The sequence below is a fragment of the Bombina bombina genome, chromosome 5 (genome assembly GCF_027579735.1).
Source record: "Bombina bombina isolate aBomBom1 chromosome 5, aBomBom1.pri, whole genome shotgun sequence".
Classification (NCBI taxonomy): Eukaryota; Metazoa; Chordata; class Amphibia; order Anura; family Bombinatoridae; genus Bombina; species Bombina bombina.
Window position 1 is genome coordinate 1100514705 of NC_069503.1, and position 22085 is coordinate 1100536789.

Sequence of the window (22085 nt, forward strand, 5' to 3'; positions counted from 1 at the left end):
GGATATTGGTTTAGAAGGATATATAGTTGTGAGGTGGGGAATCATAGAGCGGATTATTCTGGAAGAAGAGACAGTTATGAGGATGGTAATCACAGAGGAGATTATTCTAGAAGCAGAGATAATTGTGTGGTAGACAAACACAGAGGAGATTGTTCTAGAAGAAGATACATTCCTGAGGTGGGTAATCACAGAGGAGATGGTTTTGTAATGAGAGATAGTTGGTAGGAGAGAAAGTTGTAAGGTGGGAAATCAGTGATGAGATTTTTCTAAAAAAAAAGATAGTTGTGAGGTGGATAATAACAGAGGAGATTGTTCTAGAAGGAGAAATAGTTATGAGATGGTTAATTATAGAGGAGATTGTTCTAGAAGGAGAGATAGTATGAGATAGTTAATCATAGATGAGATTGTTCTAGAAGGAGAGATAATTATGAGATGGTTAATCACAGATTAGATTTTTCTAGAAGGAGAGATAGTTATGAGATGGCTAATAATAGAGGAGATTGTTCTAGAAGGAGAAATAGTTATGAGATGGTTAATCATAAAGGATATTGTTATAGACGGAGAGATAGTTATGAGATGGTTAATTATAGAGGAGATTGTTCTAGAAGGAGAAATCATTATGAGATGGTTAATCACAGATGAGATTGTTCTAGAAGGAGAAATAGTTATGAGATGGTTAATCACAGATGAGATTGTTTTAGGAGGAGAGATAGTTATGAGATGGTTAATCACAGATGAGATTGTTCTAGGAGGAGAGATTTTGTAACAATGAGTAGCACAGTACCACTGAACTGTAAGGTGCACGATAGGACCAGGGGCACTGCCAAGTCTCTCCAAGATATATCAATTCAACAATGTCCACAGCACCAGAGTAAATCTTATAGCTTGTTTAATTAGAAAGTAAAAACAACAACATTTTGGGGGCGATCCCCCCCGAAACATCACTGTTTTTACTGTCTAAATAAAGAAGCTATAAGATTGCCTTCATAAGAGCCGACTACAAAAGTGCAACTCTTGGCAGGGCCCTCTACCCATCTGATCCCTATAAATGTTATCCTGTATACCAACTATGTTTATAGCGCTGCGGAATCTGTTGGCGCTCTACAAATAACTGTTAATAATAATATTTACTCTGATGTTAGAAGAAGAGATGGTCATGGGGTTGGATATCAGTTAGGATAAAATTTTAAATGAAGAGTTATTTATGTGGTGTGTCAATCATGATGTTACACGAGTAGGCAACTCTCATTTTGTTAACAAAGGTTGCATTGTTTTGTGGTATCTTATCTCACTATCCCTGCTGAGGTTAATTATGGGTAGATATGTAGAAAAGTTAAGCTCTAGAATACATGTAATTATTTTACTATACATAATTGAAAATTTTATATTACAATTAAGGTGTCCTTTTAAGTTGCAAAAAAATGTAGGTAAAATTGTACTTACTCGTTCTCCAGCTTCTCCTTTCTCTCCTTGTTCACCCTTCTCACCTGGGATCCCCTGAAATATGAAAGAAAATGCTTCAGAAAAAAGAAAAAAACAGTTCTAAATTTATAGTTACCCATCAAAGTACGATACTGAAATGGATTCTGTATAACAGTCAAAAAGAGTGAAAACAATTAGGCCTAGTTTCCATTGAGGTGGTAAACTTGGAAACTGGTGGTAACATAACATTTCTCCATAGACTTAGACATAATGGAGATAAATGTTTTTATCACTAGTTTCCAAAGTTTACCACCTCAATGGAAACTAGGGCTAAATCTGCAACAAATCTGACTATTCAAAAAAAACAAAACAGAAATAAATATTAATAATTAAAATGATTCATGAAAAATATCAGTTACCATAAAATAAAAAACACTATCATAACATATTTACTGTTTACATTTGCTGTACAAATAACTGATAATAACAATAGACATTAATACATTGCATGATGTATAATATGTAGGGTGACCATATTGTCGCTTTAAAAAGGGACACATATGAAAAATACATATGTCAGGGTTCTTATAATGGAACATTATGCAAAACTTTTCTTTAAACAGCCCTGACATATGTATTTTTTATATGTGCCCCTTTTTAAAGCGGCAATATGGTCAGTCTAATGATATGTTTTCTAGCCTTGTTCTTTAACTTTTATTTCCTTGGCTATAAAAATATTAAAATGCATTACTAAGTCATACTCTGCACCCTCTATAGCAGTTGAGGCCATGGATAAAACTCTACATTTATTACATTTGTCTAAAATATTTTATAAACTTTTTATCTTAACAGCCTTGCTTAAAGGGACATTAAACCCATTTTTTTTATTTGATTCAGATAGAGAATACAATTTTTAAAAAGTTTCCTATTTACTTCTATTATTAAATTTATTTCATTCTCATGTTATTCTTTGTTGAAGAGATGCCTAGGTAGGTAGCGTGCACATGCCTGAAGCACCACATGACAGGAAATAGTGCTGCCATCTAGTGCTCCTGCTAATGTATAACGTTCTTGCAAAACTGCTGCTATATAGTTCTGCAGACACGTGCACACTCTTGAGCTAACATTTCTGCTTTTCAACAAAGGATAACAAGATAATAAAGAAAATTTGATAATAGAAGTAAATTAGAAAGTTGTTTGAAATTGTATGTTCTAGCTAATTCATGAAAGAAAAAAATGGTGTTTTATGTCCCTTTAAGGCTATTTGGATCATCCTATTAAGGGCTAGATTACAAGTGGCAAATTTACTACGAGCGCACGTTAAATAACCAGCCATTACAAGTGTCTGGTTAATGCTACCGTGAGCTCGCGGCAGCACTTTGCTCTAAGCAAAATTAACCAGAGGTCAGACCAGCAGGGAAGCTTTAAAGAAACATGAAACCATTTTTTTCCTGATTTAGAAAGAGCAGGCAATTTTAAACAGCTTTTCAATGTACTTATCTAATTTGTTTTGTTCTCTTGGCATCCTTGGTAAATAAGGATACCTACGTAGGCTCGAGAGCTGCTGATTAATATATGCCTAATGTATTGTTTCACCCAATGGCCTCTATTTAACAAAGGTCTTGCGGACCTTATCTGACAGTGCGAATCAGGTCCGCCAGACCTCGCTGAATGTGGAGAGCAATAGGCTCTCCGTATTCAGCATTGCACCAGCAACTCACAAGAGCTGCTGGTGCAACGCCGCCCCCTGCAGACTCGCGGCCAATGGGCCGCCAGCAGGGAGGTGTCAATCAACCCGATCGTACTCGATCGGGTTGATTTCCGGCGATGTCTGTCCGCCTGCTCAGAGCAGACGGACAGGTTATGGAGCAGCGGTCTTTGTGACCGCTGCTTCATAACTGCTGTTTCTGGCGAGTCTTGATAGATAGGCCCCAATGTGTTCTGCTAGCACCCATAAGTGAAATTGATAGATAGGCCCCAATGTGTTCTGCTAGCACCCATAAGTGAAATTGATAGATAGGCCCCAATGTGTTCTGCTAGCACCCATAAGTGATATTGATAGATAGGCCCCAATGTGTTCTGCTAGCACCCATAAGTGATATTGATAGATAGGCCCCAATGTGTTCTGCTAGCACCCATAAGTGAAATTGATAGATAGGCCCCAATGTGTTCTGCTAGCACCCATAAGTGAAATTGATAGATAGGCCCCAATGTGTTCTGCTAGCACCCATAAGTGAAATTGATAGATAGGCCCCAATGTGTTCTGCTAGCACCCATAAGTGATATTGATAGATAGGCCCCAATGTGTTCTGCTAGCACCCATAAGTGATATTGATAGATAGGCCCCAATGTGTTCTGCTAGCACCCATAAGTGAAATTGATAGATAGGCCCCAATGTGTTCTGCTAGCACCCATAAGTGAAATTGATAGATAGGCCCCAATGTGTTCTGCTAGCACCCATAAGTGAAATTGATAGATAGGCCCCAATGTGTTCTGCTAGCACCCATAAGTGATATTGATAGATAGGCCCCAATGTGTTCTGCTAGCACCCATAAGTGATATTGATAGATAGGCCCCAATGTGTTCTGCTAGCACCCATAAGTGAAATTGATAGATAGGCCCCAATGTGTTCTGCTAGCACCCATAAGTGATATTGATAGATAGGCCCCAATGTGTTCTGCTAGCACCCATAAGTGATATTGATAGATAGGCCCCAATGTGTTCTGCTAGCACCCATAAGTGATATTGATAGATAGGCCCCAATGTGTTCTGCTAGCACCCATAAGTGATATTGATAGATAGGCCCCAATGTGTTCTGCTAGCACCCATAAGTGTGTTGCTGCTTCTTCAACAAAGGATACCAAAAGAATATTTTTTGCATTGGGAAAAGCAGCCCGCAAGGATTTAAAAGCAGCTTACGCTGCTTAGTACATTGTGCCCAATTTACTTTCAACTTGTAATACGTGCGATATCCCGCTTGCGTTAAAAGTTTACTTTCATCTGTATTTAAGCTTGAGTGAAAGCACTAAATAGAGGGTAATGCATGTTACAGTTTTCAGTGTTTTATTCTTGCTCTTTTAAACATGTAACTTAAATGTGGATTCAACAATTTGTCCAATACAGTAACGATCGGGATGATTGATAGCCCCTACTAGCATGCATGCCCTGATCTGCATATAACATGTAAATGATTTCTGGGTGGGTACAGTCTATAATCCATAATAAAGATTGCTGTTCATGGTAAATGAGGTAAATATCAACATCCTTCACTTATTACAGTCTGTCTTTATTAATATAGCTCTTCCATGCAAAATGCATGACTTTGTCCAACACACGAAATCTGCCCCCACCATGTTGCTATATGTCTCCCTGACTCAGTGCCCAGAGCGATAAAGAAATAAGAAAGTGTTTCCCCAAGCCTCTCTAAATTTTATTTACCCCTGTATTTTTTATAGAGCACTGACATTTTCAGAAGAAATAAACAGGGTATGGCAAAGAAAACACAGTAACAAAACTTATACAGAAGGATCTAAAAATCCTGCTCACACATGAGTATCTTGTAAACACAATGGTCTAAGTGCTGTGCTTGATGCTATAATGCAGCACCTATGGACAATGTAACAACCTTAGATTTTCTATTTTTGCTCAATTTTAAATTATATAGATACTACTGTTACTGCACAGTAATTCTGTGATCATCCTCAACTATAAATTATCATAACTGTGAAGCACCCCCCTTCCTCAGTTAACCTTCTCACTGCACCATCCTGTTCTCCAACACAAAAGGGACCCCCTACATAACCCTTCCCAATAAAATAACCAACTAAAATCCAAGCGGCATATTTCACTTTAATACTTGCCTAACATAAAGGGCCTCCCTTAAAACTTCTAAACAAACCTCACAAAATTAAAAAGAGACTGCTGTCAATGCAGCTGATGATAGCTAAGTAACTCCGGCGAGAGTTTGTTTATGCATAAGCTGCATTTTATAGCTGTTTTCCGTATGCAGAGATTGTGCATAGGCTGCAATAGAGTTTTCCGTATGCAGATATTGTCATTATCAGTGAAATGTTATTGCTAATTTATAGTTGGTTGGTTCTGGCTTGGTTCTTAACGGAAGGTAACCCTAGTAGAGGAGAGACGATGAATGCCAATTCTGACTTCTATGGCTGGAGGTCCCAAACAAATAATGGATATTGGGTACTAGATCTTGCTTTGCTTTGATTTGCCCTCTGACCTGGAAATCTCTCCCATTTCCTCTAGCTCTAGCCTACTTAACCCCTTACAGGGTATGACATCTGTCATTAAGCCCTTAAGGGGCTGAGTGAGACATATCAGAAATATGATAATGAAGGGAACCCCAGACTAGCGAGATCAGTGACATGGTGAAAATTGAGCCTCGATACTAGGAAGCTGCAATGCATGCACTGGACTATCACTGGATTCCTCAAGAGATAGACAGTTACAGGGATCACATGCCAAAAATGACAAGCCATTGTTTGTTAACAATTGCTTGTCTTGGCCTCTCACATTCTCTCCAAGTGAACACCTACAGTAAAAAAAATGTTAAACTAATGTTAATAAGGTATATTTAAATTTTTAATACCATTTTATAAAGTTTATTGTTTTATCAAGTGGCGCACTATTTAGTGCTTTTGCTCATTCTCAAACACTGATAATAGTAAACTTTTAACGCATGCAGGTTATCGCACGTATTACAAGTTGAGAGTAAATTCTTTATGTGCGAGCAAAACCCAAAGAGCGCTAACTTCAGGACTATATATATATACTTCTACCGCGCTAACTCATTGAGCCGTATACTGCAGTGGAGCACGCTTACAACTGAACGCTAAACCCAAAGGTAGTTATATATATTTCACATTACAATGTTCTTCATGTAGCAGACAATGCTCTTTTTATTTTAATATATATATATATATATATATATATATATATATATATAATTATTTTAATATATATATATATATATATATATATATATATATATTTATCTATATCAATATATACAGGTATATATACATTGCCATCCACTAATATTGGCACCCTTGGTAAATATAAGCAAAGAAGGCTGTGAAAAATTGTCTTTATTGCTTAACTTTTTGATCTTTTGTTCAAAAAAATACACAAAAATACTCTGCTCTCATAGATATCAAACAATTGCATACACAACACAGGTTTAACAAAAAAAATTATATGTGTGGTACAATTAGCCCTTTTAGTCAATACTTTATGTTACCTCCCTTTGCCAAGATGCCTGAGGAGGTTGTAAAATACATGGCAAGAGATCTGAGACCATTCCTCCGTACAGAATCTCCATATCCTTCAAATTTCGAGATTGGCGCTGGTGTACTCTCCTCTTCAGTTCACCCACAGGTTTTCTATGGGGTTCAAGTCAGGGGAGTGGAATGGCCATGGCAGGACCTTGATTTTGTGGTCAGTAAACCATTTTTGTGTTGATTTTGTTGTATATTTTGGATCATTGTCCTGCTGGAAGATCTAACCACAGCCAATTTTAAGCTTTCTGGAAGAGGCAGTCAGGTGTTCATTTAATATCTGTTGATATTTGATAGAGTCCATGATGCCATGTAACCTAACAAAATGTCCAGGTCCTCTGGCAGAAAAATAGCCCCAAAACATTAAAGAGCCACCAGCATATTTAACCGCGGGCATGAGGTACTTTTCCATTTGGCTACCTCCTTGTGCTTTTTGTTTATTACCAAAAAGCTCTATTTTGTTTTTTTCTGACCATAGAACCCAATCCCATTTGAAGTTCCAGTAGTGTCTAGCAAACTGAAGACACTTGAGTTTATTTTTGGATGAGAGTTGAGGATTTTTTCTTGAAATCCTTACAAACAACTGTGATGATGTAGGTGACGTCGGATTGTAGTTTTGGAGACTTTCTGACCCCAAGACGCAATTAACTTTGGCAATTCTCCAGTTATGATCCTTAAATATATTTTTGTCCACTCAAGCCATCCTCTTCACAGATACAATATAGACACATGTCAGGTTAATTCATAACATTTCCAGTTGAATGTAACTTCTTAATTATTGCCATGAAGGTGGAAATGGGCATTTTCAATGCTTTTGCTATTTTCTTATAGCCACTTCCCATTTTGTGAAGCTCAACAACCTTTTTCCTCACTTCACAGCTATATGCCTTGATCTTACCCATTGTGATGAATACTTAAGAATATTTGGCCTAAATATTACCTCATATTTATACCCCACAGGAAGCCATGGTTGAACAATTTCCTGTTCCTAGTCACCTAGGTTACTAAAAAATGTAAAATGCCAATGGGAATATACTTAAAATAAATTGCTCCCATATGAATTCATAGGGGTGCCTATAATTGTGGCACACATATATTTAACAAAGATTTTTTTTGTGATAAACCTGTGTTGTTGCAATTATTTGATATCCATAAATGCAGAGTATTTTTGTGTATTTTTTTAACAAAAGATCAAAAGGTTAAACAATAAATAAAAAATGTCACAGCCTTCTTTGCTCATATTTACCAAGGGTGCCAATATTAGTGGAGGGCACTGTATATACACAGATATACAGTATATAGAATATATATTTATTGGGTGACTATTATTTAGCTTACAGTCCTAGCTTAGCAAATTTTATTGTGAACCCAAGAATGCTATCTTTGTTGTATTTAGCCTATATTTGCTAAAAATTACCTGAAAAGCTAGACTTATGTGGTATTCCTAAATCAGGACAATATTTCTCTAGAGGTATTTTTCTTATACTAAGCAAAAATGCTGTGTTTTTTTTTTTTCTTCAGTTTGAAAACAAGGTACTATAATTTTGTTTCCTGCTTTCCCTTTTTATAATATTATAGTCACTCTTTGTTTTTACAGTAATTGTCCAAAACATGTTGTTCTTCTTCCAGACCAAGGAATTCACTCCTCTCTTTTAGACCTAATTTATCAATTCCAATCGTGACACTGAATAAGTTCAAATATTATTAATTAAGCACACAGTTATAACAATCATGGACATGTTTTGCTAAATTGTGTGCATAATTAAGAAAAAAAACTAAAAAACTTTCCACGGCCACTCCTGGGCTCTGTATCTAATAACCTAGCACTACTGAATATGTTGCTGATTTATATGTAAATAACAATAAGCTGTTACCGTTCTCTGTTCCATAAAAATAACATTGAAAACAGGAACCACCTAAAACCACAGCCAGAAAACTAGGACATTCACCCAGACTGCTTTTGCCCAGCGCTCAGCAAACCAGAAATCACCCACTGCTGCCCAATGTGACTCCGCCCCTCTGTTCAGTCCCTGCAATTACAAAGCTCCGCCCCCAGCATCACCCTATTTAGTTTGCCACTCATAATAATAATAATCATAACAATAATAACCTGACTCATTTTCTTTGGCAAGAAGGTTCTTGATAAGTATTTCCTTTGTTTTGACAGATATGTAAATATGAGCCTGTTGGAATATAGTCAGACTAGAGACATATCCAGACCAGCCCAAGATTCATTATAAAATGCTGCACTCTTCCTGCCTTTTTACTCTGATTCCCTTCATTTTTCTCTTGTCACCCTATTTCACAGACTCAAGGCTTATATATTTCTATGTGTCTATGAACATGTCTTTTAGAATCATTTAAAATGCGGTTATTTAAGCACAGCAGGAGAAAGGTTCATGCAGGCGTTTTCTTACTGCACTATTGATTGAATATAAAAGTGTTTAGCTCCAGAGCAGCAGTGCATTACTGGGAGGTAGCTGAGCACATTTGGTGATCCCAGTAGTGCATTGCCGCTGAGGATATTTATATATGCTTTTAAACAAAGGTTACAAAGAAAACAGTACACATTAAATAACATTTTATTATAGAAATTAATTTAAAATTGTCTTAAAATTAAATGATCATCTGAATCATGAAAATGGAATTTTGACTTTCATTAAGGTTGGTTTAATTTTATAGCCTTTACCTTTTGATTAGAGCGTGTGGAGTATTTTTATATAATGAATTTGTTGTTAATAAATCCTAAAATGCACTTTCTGCAATCCCTAGTTCCATCTCATCATGGCGACCGCGACTTCTATTACTTTGCTGGAACTTGAAACCCTCCTATACTCGCATTTTGAGACAGTATCTAGAGTATGGGATGCCAAAGTTGAGAACCTGCGTAACATGGCAAGACCTTGTATTACTCCGGCAGGTAAAACTAACAAGCCAACAATATCTAGAAGCAGCACTCAAAAAGAGCTGGGCAAAGCGCTGCAAGATCTGGTGAAACCGCCATCGGAAGTCGCTGATTTTCCTGCTAGCTCTGGGTGTACAAGAAGGGCCACGGAGGAGCATAAGCTACCATTGAACAGCGGTACTGAAGGGGCTTTCCGGTCTGTTTCCCGCAGCTCCAAGGCATTAGAGGAGAAGTCGCAGGCAGTCAGCCTTCCCAGCCCTCTGATGGTGGCCATTGCAGGAACGGAACAGACTGCTGCATCGCCGGATTATAGTAGCAGTGACAAACTTACCCCTGATTTCAAGCTTGGAGATGTTGCCACGCTGCAGCGATCCCTGTGCAGGCAGGAGCTAAGTGCTTGCCGTGTTGTGCTACTACTGCTGGATGTGGGTAGTCAGCCCCACTTGATCGTGCGGAGACACTCAGAATGGGGTGCAGGCCCAAATGGCAGTTACATCATCCTAGATCTCCTAAAGGCAATGATGAATGAACTGGGACTCTACAGATTCTTCAGGGTCGGTGTTGGTTAGTGGGTGAGGCCGTCTCTCTTGGTTGAGGGGCTCAGAGATGGGCACATACCTAAGAACACTAATGACGCCAAGTACCCACCTTCAGTTTACTGACTGGTCTGTTTTCTCATGTGCATAAGAGACATTTTAAGTTTATAGAATATGGGCCTGTCTGAAATATGGATTAGATTCTGCTGCAGCTAATTGCTTAGTTTGGCAAAAGGTACTTTCTGTGAAGTGCAGACAGGGAACTGGTTGAGGCTTGGGACTGTGTCCATAGGACTGAGTTTCAGCCACCATTCCTTCACAAGACTGTTTGCTTGTTAGCATGATGATGTTACCTCTTGCCATATATAATGTGATATGTTATGAAGTCCCAAAAGCCTGATGCTCGTTTTCGATATTTGGGAGCATACCTTTGCACTTAGTAGGAGGGTAGCAGTATTGTTGCCTAGACGTCATGCTGATGTAAGCTATCCAAACAATTGTCTAATTAGGCATTCCTCATTATAAATACAGTCCCCATTTATTGCTTTGGAGCCCTCTTTCCTTTAGTTGGGAAGTTGGAGCGCTTAGTTTGAATATTGGCTCAGCAGGGAGAGCTTAATAGTTTACACTATAGGTGCATGCCTCCTCCCCAGGTACACTTATTTCTATATACAGATTCGCTCTGTCAGCGGCCGAGATAGGGTGATCTGTCCATGCTTTTCCCCCCTTATTGATACAGCATACTACTGAGATTATATGAGGCTGTGGTTCTCCATTAGGGGTCAGGCTGCTGAAATAGGGGTTGCTTGCCAGGGGTGGAAGCTTTATTTGCAATTTTGATTGATTGACTGTTCTTATGTTAACATAAAATGCTACATTAACCTGCTAATAATGTCAATAGCACAATATACATGCTCTTCATTTTATTGTTTACAATTATTGTTACAGCTTTAAAATGTATGCTTGGTCAAGGTACTGCCCTACGGTGTATTCATGGGGCCAAATATATTTAGGATGCCGAAATTAATTGAACCCCTATACTCTATAAAGTAGATGCCTAAGGTCAGATAGAGGCCAAAATATTAAAAGGAGGTGGGGAAGTGCTTAGACCTTTTTCAAGTTGATGGGGTTTAGCTTTGGGCACCATATGACTGTTTTATGTGAACGCTCGCCAGTCGCTACATGCGCATAACAACAGGGGACACTGCTTAAAGCTCTCGCCCTCCACCCCCTTCCCTCCCCCCCCCTCCCCCCCTTCCCTCTTACCCCTCCCCCCCCTTCCCTCTCCCCCCCTTCCCGTTCCCTGCCCTCCCTCTACCCCCCCCTCTTCCCTCTCCTCCCTTCCCTCTCCCTCCCCCCCTTCCCTCTTCCCCTCCCCCCCCTTCCCTCTTCCCCTCCCCCCCTTCCCTCTTCCCCTCCCCCCTTCCCTCTCCCTCCCCCCCTTCCCTCTCCCCCTCCCTCCCTCTCCCTCCTTTCCCCCCCTTTTTTCACTTTCTTTCCTCCCCCCACCTCCCTCCCCCCCACACTTTTAGAGTTATTTGGCTATTTCATAATGCTGCAGATGTGTTCTTTGGGACAGGGATAGGTTGTATATAAGGGAGTCTAGGCTGCATATAACTACATATTTACATATATTGCCACAAAACCTCCTACCGATGTTCAGTTAAAAAGCTAAAAGAAATAGCCGAAAGGGGCTTTAGTCTACTTAGAGAGGAGGTAAGTTGAGTGCAGCTTATTGTGAAGTTATTGTATCCCTAATCATATGTTAAATGTCACTGCAGCGTTTTCCTTAACCTAGAGGTCCAAAACAAGTCCACTATAATTTAGAAGCAGTGTCTGCTCCGACAACATCTGCAGCGATCTTACCTATGTTCCCCCCTCCCCCCCCCCCCAAAACCCTCCGCAATTCCCGGCAGAAGTAGGGAGTCTCTGCCCTTCTCTCTACCACATATATAACCCTCCTATGTTTTGCGCACAGCTGTGGACGGCTTTGGAGAAGCCTCTTTATGGATGGGAGGTTCATGCATTGAAATTGTAGGTATTATAAAGTTTGTGGACTATATCAAGGACAAAAACAAGCCTGCATAGGTTATGATTTGGTCATTGTAATTAGGCTTATTCTATGTTAGACGTTTTACTTTGTGTTATTTGTCCTCCTGAGAATGTACTTTGATAAAATGGGGTAATATACATGGCTAGCCAAGGCGCCTTTTGCTTACGATATACTTAAATTCTACAGCTGTGCAGACATGTTTGTTTGGACCCAAAATATAAATCTTGATGTATGTCAAATGGGCATGTTGCCATGATGTTTCTTTTAGAAATTGAATTTTTGTTTGCCATTTTACCTCAATAAAAATTACTTTAAAAAAAAAAAAAAAAAATCCTAAAATAACAATGGAGTTTCAATCAGATTTCAGAAAACTGAGAATACCTATATGGGTGTTTTTTTGTCAATTTCTTAATTTAGTATTTTACACCTTTTCTATATTTTTATGCAAATAATAAAGTATTAAAGCCTAAATATTATTTTTTGATCTGTAGCTGCTAGAAACAAATTATCAGATCTACTCTATGGTTTGAAAAGAAAATAACAGAAACACAATAACACACATTATGTATAAAAAGTGAATAGATATCTTAGCCTTACATATTCTGGTTGCCTAGTGCCACAAATGACATCTGTCAGCTGCTGCCAACCTCCAGTTATTTACTCAGGGTGCAGCTTTTTCATATGTTTACACAGTAAGTTTTATTTAAAAATATGTCCAACTTTATTTTACGGTTTAATTCTCAAAATCTCTTTGGAAATCAAAAATAGGGTCTGATATTATTAGTTTATTGTAATTTCTATTTAAAAAAATGCATATTAGCGCAGCTGAGATATTGATTCGTAAGCGCTGCTTCTGGACATTTTCATAAACACAAATTTTAAAGGAACACTAAACCCATTTTTTTTTCATTCGTGATTCAGATAGAGCATGCAATTTTAAGCAACTTTCTTATTTACTCCTATTATTTTTTTTTCGTTCTCTTGCAACCTTTATTTAAAAAGCAGGAATGTAAAGCTCTGGAGCCAGCCCATTTTCGGTTCAGTACCCTGGATAGTGCTTGCTTATTGGTGGCTACATTTAGCAAACCAATAAGCAAGCATAACCCAAGTTCAAAACCTAAACTGGGTCAGCTCCTAAGGTTTACACTCCTGCTTGTTAAATAAATATAGCAAGAGAACGAAGAATAATTGATAAAATGAGTAAATTAGAAAGTTGCTTAAAATTGCATGCTCTAAAAGGGATTAAATATCTCTTTAAAGAGTGTTTGTACTTAGGGCTAGATTACAAGTCAAGCGCATGCTGTTTGGGCCAGATTGCGACATTATGGACGAACCCATAATTTTACTTATATTACAAGTTGTGAATAAAATCGCACCGTCGCAATTGCAGTTACTACTTTAGTTAATGCAGCTTCTGAAAAGCAGGTGTTAGCCTTAGTACAAATCTCAAATGTCACTAAACACATGAAAAATACAACGTACAACACAGTAGCACTCATAATAACACTGTCTAATAAAAAAATATTTTATTAAAATATTACACTGAGAAGTTATAAGGGATCAAAGTTTGGAGATGCCAGTTAGAAAAAAAACAAAAAAAAAAACAGGATGAAAGTACTTTTACATAGGGATCCATTGGAACAACTTTATTAACATATATATCTCTTTAAATATGTATGTATATGAATGTATACATATATATTTATGTATTTATATATGTATATATGTATATTCATACACATATAAACTCGTAAATACATAAATACATTTGTTTACATACATATTGCTTGTTGCTGTGATCGGGGTTATGTGAGGCTGTCAGCATGAAAAACAAAATTTATGCTTACCTGATAAATGTATTTCTTCAAGATGTGGTGAGTCCACGGGTTCATCTTAATTACTATTGGAAATACCACTCCTCGCCAGCAGGAGGAGGCAAAGAGCACCACAGTAAAAACTGATAAGTATCACTTCCTTACCCATAAACCCCAGTCATTCGACCGAAAGTAAATGGAGAAAGGAAAGCAATACAAGGTGCGGAGGTGTCTGAGGTTTAGTCAAAAACCCATAAAAAGCTACGAAAAAAAGGATGGGTCCGTGCAATCACCACATCATGAAGAGATAAATTTTAAGCCTAAAATTTAAGCATAAATTTTGTTTTCTTCTAAAAATGTTGTGAGTCCACGGGTTCATCTTAATTACTGTTTGGAACTAATACCCAAGCTAGAGGACACAGATGAATAGGGAGGGATAAAAGCCAGCATGCCTAAACGGAAGGCACCAGCCTTGTAAATCTGCTCCATAGAAGCTTCATTTTTGAAAGCCCAAGAAGAGGCATACGACCCTGGTGAAATGAGCCCTAATTCTCTCTGAAGGCTGCTTCCCAGAAGACTCATATGCCATGCGAATTACACTTCGCAACCACAAAGCAAGAGTAGAGGCAGAAGCCTTCTGACCTCTATTCTTTCCAGAAAAACAAACAAAAAGAGCAGACGACTTGCAAAAGTCTTTAGTCGCCTCCAAATAAAACTTAAGAGCATGGACCACGTCCAAATTATGTAACAAATGTTCTTTATCCGAAGAACAACAATTTCCTGATTAATATTCTTAGTAGAAACAACTTTGGGAAGAAATCCCAACTTAGTGCGCAGAACAGCCTTATATGCATGAAAAATAAGATAAGGAGAATCAAACTGCAAGGTGGAAAGTTCAGATACCCTCCGTGCAGAAGAAATTGCCAACAGAAACAAAACCTTCCAAGATAGAAGCTTAACATCAAGAGAATGCATCGGCTCAAATGGACGCCGCTGCAAAACCTTAAGAACAAGAGTAACAGCCTTAAACACAGGCCTAATTTTTACCAAAGCCTGACAAAAGGATTGAACATCTAGCACATCCGCCAAACGCTTGTGCAATAGCACCGATAAAGCTGAAATTTGACCCATCCTGGAGAAAGGACAAAATTCTTGGAATCCTAATCTTACTCCAAGAATATCCCTTGGCTTCACACCAAAAAAGATATTTTCTCCATATCTTATGGTAAATTTTCCTGGTAACTGGTTTACGAGCCTGGATCATAGTCTCAATTACCGACTTGAGGTTTGGATGAAGAAAATGTCCCTGAAGAAGAAGATCCTTCCTCAGGGGAAGCCTCCACAGAGGTAGAGATGACATCTCCACTAGATCTACATACCAGATTCTTCTAGGCCAAGCCAGAGCAATTAGAATCACTGATGCCCTTTCCTGTCTTATGCAAGCAATCACCCGAGGAAGAAGAGCAAATGGAGGAAACAGATAGTCCCTTCCAAAGCTCCAAGGGACTGCCAATGCGTCTATTAGGCAGGCTTGAGGATCCCTCGACCTGGAACCGTACTTTTGGAAGCTTGGCATTTTGTTGAGAAGCCATGAGGTCCAACTCTGGAATCCCCCATTTGGATATCAACCTGGAGAACATCTGTCTGCTTAGGAAGTCCACTTCCCAGTTTTCCACTCTCAGAATGTGGATGGCCGACAGACAACAACAGTGATTCTCTGCCCACTGAATGATCTGTGACACCTCCCTCATAGCTAGAGAACTCTGAGTTTCCCCCTGGTAGTTGATGTATGCCACTGAAGTTAAGGCCAACTGAGGCCAGGCCAACAATGCATTGTAAATTGCTCTCAACTCTAAAATGTTGATCGGAAGTACAGACTCCTCTTAAGTCCAAAGACCCTGAGCCTTGAGGGAATTCCAGACTGCTCCCCAGCCCACTAGACTGGTGTCTGTGGTCACTAACACCCAAGAAGGTCTCCAAAAGTAGGTGCCCTGGGTCAGGTGATCCCGAGATAGCCACCACCGAAGAGAATCTTCCGTATTCTGATCTACAGTTAGTTTTGGGGATAGATCCACATAATCTCTGTTCCACTGACTGAGCATGCACAACTGCAGAGCTCTCAGGTGAAATCGAGCAAACAGAATGATGTCCATGGCTGCCACCATTAGCCAATTACCTCCATACATTCGGCAACTGAAGGGCGAGGCGTCTCCTGCAGAGATCGACAAGCCGAGAGGAGCTTGTCTGTTCTGGTCTCCATCAGGAAGATCTTCATCAGACAGAGTCTATGATTGCCCCTAGGAACACTACTCTTGTTGCTGGAACTAGAGAGCTCTTTTCCAGATTCACTTTCCACCAGTGTGACCGGAGGAACTTGTGATGATCCCTGTGAATGGCAATATGCAAGTATTTATCCTTTAGATCTATGGTCGTCATAAACTGACCCTCTTGGTTCAAAGGGAGAATCATCTGAATTAAACTCCATCTTGAAGGATGGAACCTTGAGGAATTTGTTGAGTCATTTTAAATCTAGAATCGGGCAGAAGGTCCCCTCATTTTTGGGGACCACAAAGAGGTTTGAACAGGTACAATCACTCCCAGGGCCAAAAGATCTTCGACACACTTTAAGAAGAGCTTCTCTCTTTATCTGGTTTGCAGATAATCTGGAAAGGTGAAACCTTCCCCTGGAACGACAACCCTTGAATTCCAACCTGTAGCCCTGAGAAACAATTTCCACTGCCAACGGGTCTGGAACATCTCTTAACCAGACCTTAGCGAACTGAGAAAGTCTGCCCCCTACTTGATCCAAGCCTGGATCGGGGGCAACCCCTTTATGCCAACTTAGAGTCGGCCGCAGGCTTCTTGGCCTGCTTTCCTTTATTCCAGAACTGGTTTGGCTTCCAGGATGGCTTGTTATTATCTTGTTGGGACGAGGACGAGGAAGACTTTTCTCTAAAGTTTCGAAAGGAACGAAAATTACTCTGACATCCTTTAGGCTTGTTCCTCTTATCCTGGGGCAGAAAAGACCCTTTTCCACCTGTAATATCAGAAATGATTTCCACCAAACCCGGTCCAAATAAGGTCTTCCTCTTGTAAGGAAGAGCCATCAGCTTAACCTTAGACAAATCATAAGCTGACCAAGACTTTAACCATAAAGCCCTTCTGTCCAAAACTGCAAAACTTGAAGCCTTAGCTCCCAGACCTGAAGGACCGCATCAGCAATATAGGAATTGGCAAACTTGAGAGCTCTGATCCTGTCCGGGATCTAATCTAGAGGCATCTCCTCTTGTAGAGAGTCCGTCAATGCCTTAAAACAATAAAAGCTGCACTAATCACCATGGCAATACATACCACTGGTTGCCATTGGAGACCAAGATGAACATAAATCTTCTTTAGATAGGCCTCCATCTTTTTATCCATGGGATTCTTGAAAGAGCAACTATCCTCAATAGGTATAGTAGCTCTCTTGGCCAGGGTAGAAATGGCACCTTCTACCTTGGGCACTGAAGACCAAGATTTCTTAATAGATGACTCTACTGGAAACATTTTCCTAAACACCAGTGATGGTGTAAAAGCCACTCCTGGCTTCTCCCACTCTTGGGCTACGATTTTCTTAGCCCTATCTGGTACCGGGAAAACCTCAGAAGAGGAAGGAACTTAAAAAAAAAACTATTAAGCTTACTAGACTTCTTAGGCGTTACTACTGCCTGAGTCTCTGAGTCATCCAAGGTAGCTAAAACCTCCTTTAATAGTAAACAAAGGTGTTCAAGCTTAAATCTGAAGGAAGATCCTTCACCATCAGAGAAGCGCATTACACTGTCCGAATCTGAAATGTCACCCTCCGAGTGAGAGTCCTCCTCATCCTCTAATCTTAGAGGAACCTGAGGTTCAAAGTTAGGAACAGATACCTTATTCTCTGAGTTTTTAGACTTCCTCTTGCGCTTCCCTGAAAATTTGGAAAACTCGGCTAAAGCTGCAGATACCGTTAAGGATACCTGTGCAGCAATCTCTGCCTTTAAAAATGCTCCACTGGGAGTTAGAGAGGAACCACAGGACACAGTGTTAGATGCCATAGAGGCTTGGGATGAAATAGAGGAAGGTCCTGGTAACCTGGACAGCATCCTCCTGAGAGACATTAGGCTTCACATTAAAAAACACATCTTTGCCCTGTAATGTTTGTTTAACACAGGAAGAACAGAATTGCATGAGTGCTGCAATTTGTGCGTCTAAACACAATAAACAAGGATTAAACTGAGCGGACTCCTGATCCATGTCAGACATATCTGGCTATTATCCCCCCAGCCAACCGAGAGCGGTTAGCGCTATTAAAAAAAAAAATCACCTTAGCTTGATAAGGAAACTTGTTGCCAAAAAAACAGATACATTTAGGAAGTGAGCGTTAATGCTCCGACTTAACCTCCCTCCGCACGTCAGTATACTGAGGTGCCCTTACCACCACGAGCAGCGGAATCTCCTTTCTATGCGCATCCTCACCAACAGCCGCATATAACAAACAGCCTCCGCAGTGATCAGAGCTGAGACAAGCAGGCCCGATGACGTAAGCAGACATCAGGAAGGCGCGAAAACCTCCTGCGGCAACTGGGAAGGAGGGGAGCTTGGTTAAAATTAAAACCGCCCGTCGTCTTAGCAAATTAGTTTAAGTCAGCACCCCTACAAAAAAAACGGGCCCTGAGTTAAGACAAAAGGTATCCCATATGGTCTCTCACAAAAATTCTGTGCCTGCAACATGCCATAGCGAACCCTAAAACCATGGGTGAGCTAATACCGTCCCTTACACAAACCACAGCAGAGTATCTTAAGTGCCCCTCTCCCACCTGGAAGACCCGCACTTACCTGCTTAGATGTCCGACATGAAGACAGCTCATAGGTATGAGAGGACACCTTTTCCTCACAGAGACCAGGACAAGTGCAGATAGCAAAGTAACTAACTTTGGTATCTGAAGGCAGCATATGTGGAGAAACACAGCAAGTACCGCTTTGCAAGTTCCCGACCGCTTTAAAGCCACCACAGCTCAACCGTAAAGACTAACGTGGAATAAGGCTATACCCTGTAGCTTGCTTGAAGTATCAATCTTCACAGAAAACACTTTTTTAATTACACACTAAACTTCACCTCCTCCATGCACTTAGAGGCAAAGAGAATGACTGGGGTTTATGGGTAAGGAAGTGGTACAGTTTTTACTGTGGTGCTCTTTGCCTCCTCCTGCTGGCGAGGAGTGGTATTCCCAACAGTAATTAAGATGAACCCGTGGACTTACCACATCTTTAGAAGAAATGAGGCTCCATTCAAGACTATAGGGGAAAAAAATCACCATTATGCTCGCTGTTGAGCATGAGGATGCAATGGCAAAGTCACAAAAATAGCTTTCAACCCGTAATCTCGTGCTCAATAACACTCACATAAAATAAAAGCATTGAGCGCAAATTACGGGTTTGTAGATGCACAAAGTTGTGCTCCATATGTAATCTAGCCCTTAATGTTTTATCATAAATCTTAAATCTTTCATATTTAATTATCTGTAATTAACCGTGATCCTCTCTGTTCCTAAGGACCCCTGCATGTCATGAACCAGAACCACAACCTACATTTATCATTAACTCCAACCATTAATCCCACCTGTCATTAACCCTGTGACTCACTTCTTGTCACTAACCCAACCTATTATAAACTGTGTAACCCTGTCTGTCATAACCCATAAATCACTCCTCTGCATGTAATCAACCAACAGCACAACCCTATCTGTCATTAACCCTAACCACAACCCTATCTGACATTAACCCTGTCACTCACTCCATGTCACTAACCCCACCTGTTTTTAAATGTATAACCCTGCCTGTAATAACCCCCTGTATGTAATCAACCAAAAGCACAACCATACTTGACATTAACCCTGTCACTCACTTCATGTCACTAACCCCACCTGTTATTAACTGTATAACCCTGCCTGTAATAACCCTTATATGCACCCCCTGTATGTAATCAACCAAAAGCACAACCATACCTGACATTAACCCTAACCAAAACCCTATCTGTCATTAACCCTAACCACAACCCTATTTGTCATTAACCCTAAACACAACCTTATCTGTCATTAACCCTAACCACAACCCTATCTGTCATTAACCCTGTGACTCATTTTTTGTCACTAAACCTAAATGCTAACCCAGCCTGTTATTAACTGTGTAACCCTGCCTGTCATAACCCTTAAATGCACCCCCTGCATGTAATCAATCAAAAGCACAACCATACCTAATATTACCGCTAAAAACAAAAACATCTGTCATTAATCCTGTGACTCATTAGGATTAACCCTAACCACAACCCTATCTGTAATTAACCCTAATTGCAAAGACCCATAAGTCATGTCAAGCAAAACTGCTACCAATTACTGTCATTAACACTTGCTGTGACTCCCTCGATGCTATTATTTGTAGGAAGAGGAAATGTAGTTATCAGGGGTCATGGTTAGAAATACAAATGGCAGTTATGGTTAATAAAAAAGATGGGAACATTAAAGTTAGGATTAATTGTGGTATATGCGGATGAGTCTGAACACCATAGGAAACAAAGGTGTATATTCCAGTAGTGTATTTTTGTTTTTGCGTTTCCCAATGCACTGGGAAATTTTCTGTCCATTAAAAACCCACCTCAGCAGTGTGAGTTTATATATTTCTCACAACTAGAAGCCAGGAATACACAGAGGGAACATGCACTTTTACTTGATATCTAGGGATCACTAATTTATAAGAAAACCAATTAATAAAACTTATGGCGATCATAGGACTTGGAAATTATCATGCAATAAAATTAACCCTATCTAATGCAAATACACTAACTCTGCTATGACCACTGCAGGTTATTCACATCATGGATAATGCAAGCTATTTATGTTAACACATTAGATGTGCAATTAATATGTTATAAACACACAAACACCCTCTAGGTAAATCTTTACATATCTGTATAAATATACTATACATTAAAATACAGCAAAACATATATTTTATTCTTTTTTTTAATTTCCTGAACAGTTCCATTCAGGATTTGCTGCGAATGTGTTTGGATATTGATTGTTTACTTTGTAGCAGCTGGATTCTGCTGATACGGATACCGGTACCTACATTGCTGTGAGAACACAAGGTCGTAGGGTATAAAAACAAAACAAGGTGAATAGAAGGAGGATTCAGCGGAGAATGAGATTAAATCGTTACAATCTGCAAACATTTATAGCTACAAAACAACAGATTATGCTATAAAATATCAAATTATTTTTATGCAAGCAAAGCTTAACAATATAATTACATATGCTGATGTTGTACTTGCTGGGATAGTTGTGTATGGTGTGTTGCAGCTGTATTTGGCAATCAAATGGTTAAGAAATAATGATGACATCTAATCTAAACAACTGTTGATTGGTTACCAGGATGCAGAATGTTGAACTGTGCCGCAATCCAATCGACTACAGCCTGTTTACTTTGTATGTTTTCAATGCTCATTAAATACTTTAAGGATTATGTTATTGAAATTAAAATTCACTGATGTTTGCAGCATGACTAATCTGTTGCCATGACAACTAATTTTCAGGCTACAAAACCTTCTTTTGACCATGACCTTGAGTTTCCTTATATTTTAACCATCTAGATATAATGTTTGATCCCGTGATTACCAGTAGATAAAGTGTCTGAATCAAAAATACTTACAGGAAGTCCAGGTTCAGCAACCACAGTTTCTACCTAAAAAAACAAACAACAAATGTATATATTTTAGTTTGAGGATTGCTTATCAGTAACTACTTAAAGGGATATGAAACATTTTTTTTTCTTTTGAGCATGTCATTTTAATTTGCTTTCCAATTTATTTATTTGATCTAATTTGTTTCATTTTCTTTGTATGCTTTGCTAAAATGTATATCTAGGTAGTCACAGGCTTTCAGTTAGCTCTTAGTAGTGCATTACTGTTCCTTCATCAAAGGATATCAAGAGAATGAAGCAAATTAGATAATCAAAGTAAATTGGAAAGTTGTAAAAAATGGTATGCTC

General features: G+C 39.2%; 1 protein-coding gene across 1 annotated transcript in view; it reads right to left on the minus strand.

Moving 5' to 3' along the window:
* COL22A1 (collagen type XXII alpha 1 chain) overlaps positions 1 to 22085 on the minus strand; it is a 667744-nt gene that overhangs the window by 182560 nt on the left and 463099 nt on the right. Inside the window, exons 33-34 of the mRNA XM_053715381.1 lie at positions 21747 to 21779; positions 1444 to 1497 (exon numbers count right to left, since the gene is read on the minus strand). Of these exons, the coding sequence (XP_053571356.1) occupies positions 1444 to 1497; positions 21747 to 21779 (87 nt within the window). The remainder of the gene's footprint in view (positions 1 to 1443; positions 1498 to 21746; positions 21780 to 22085) is intronic.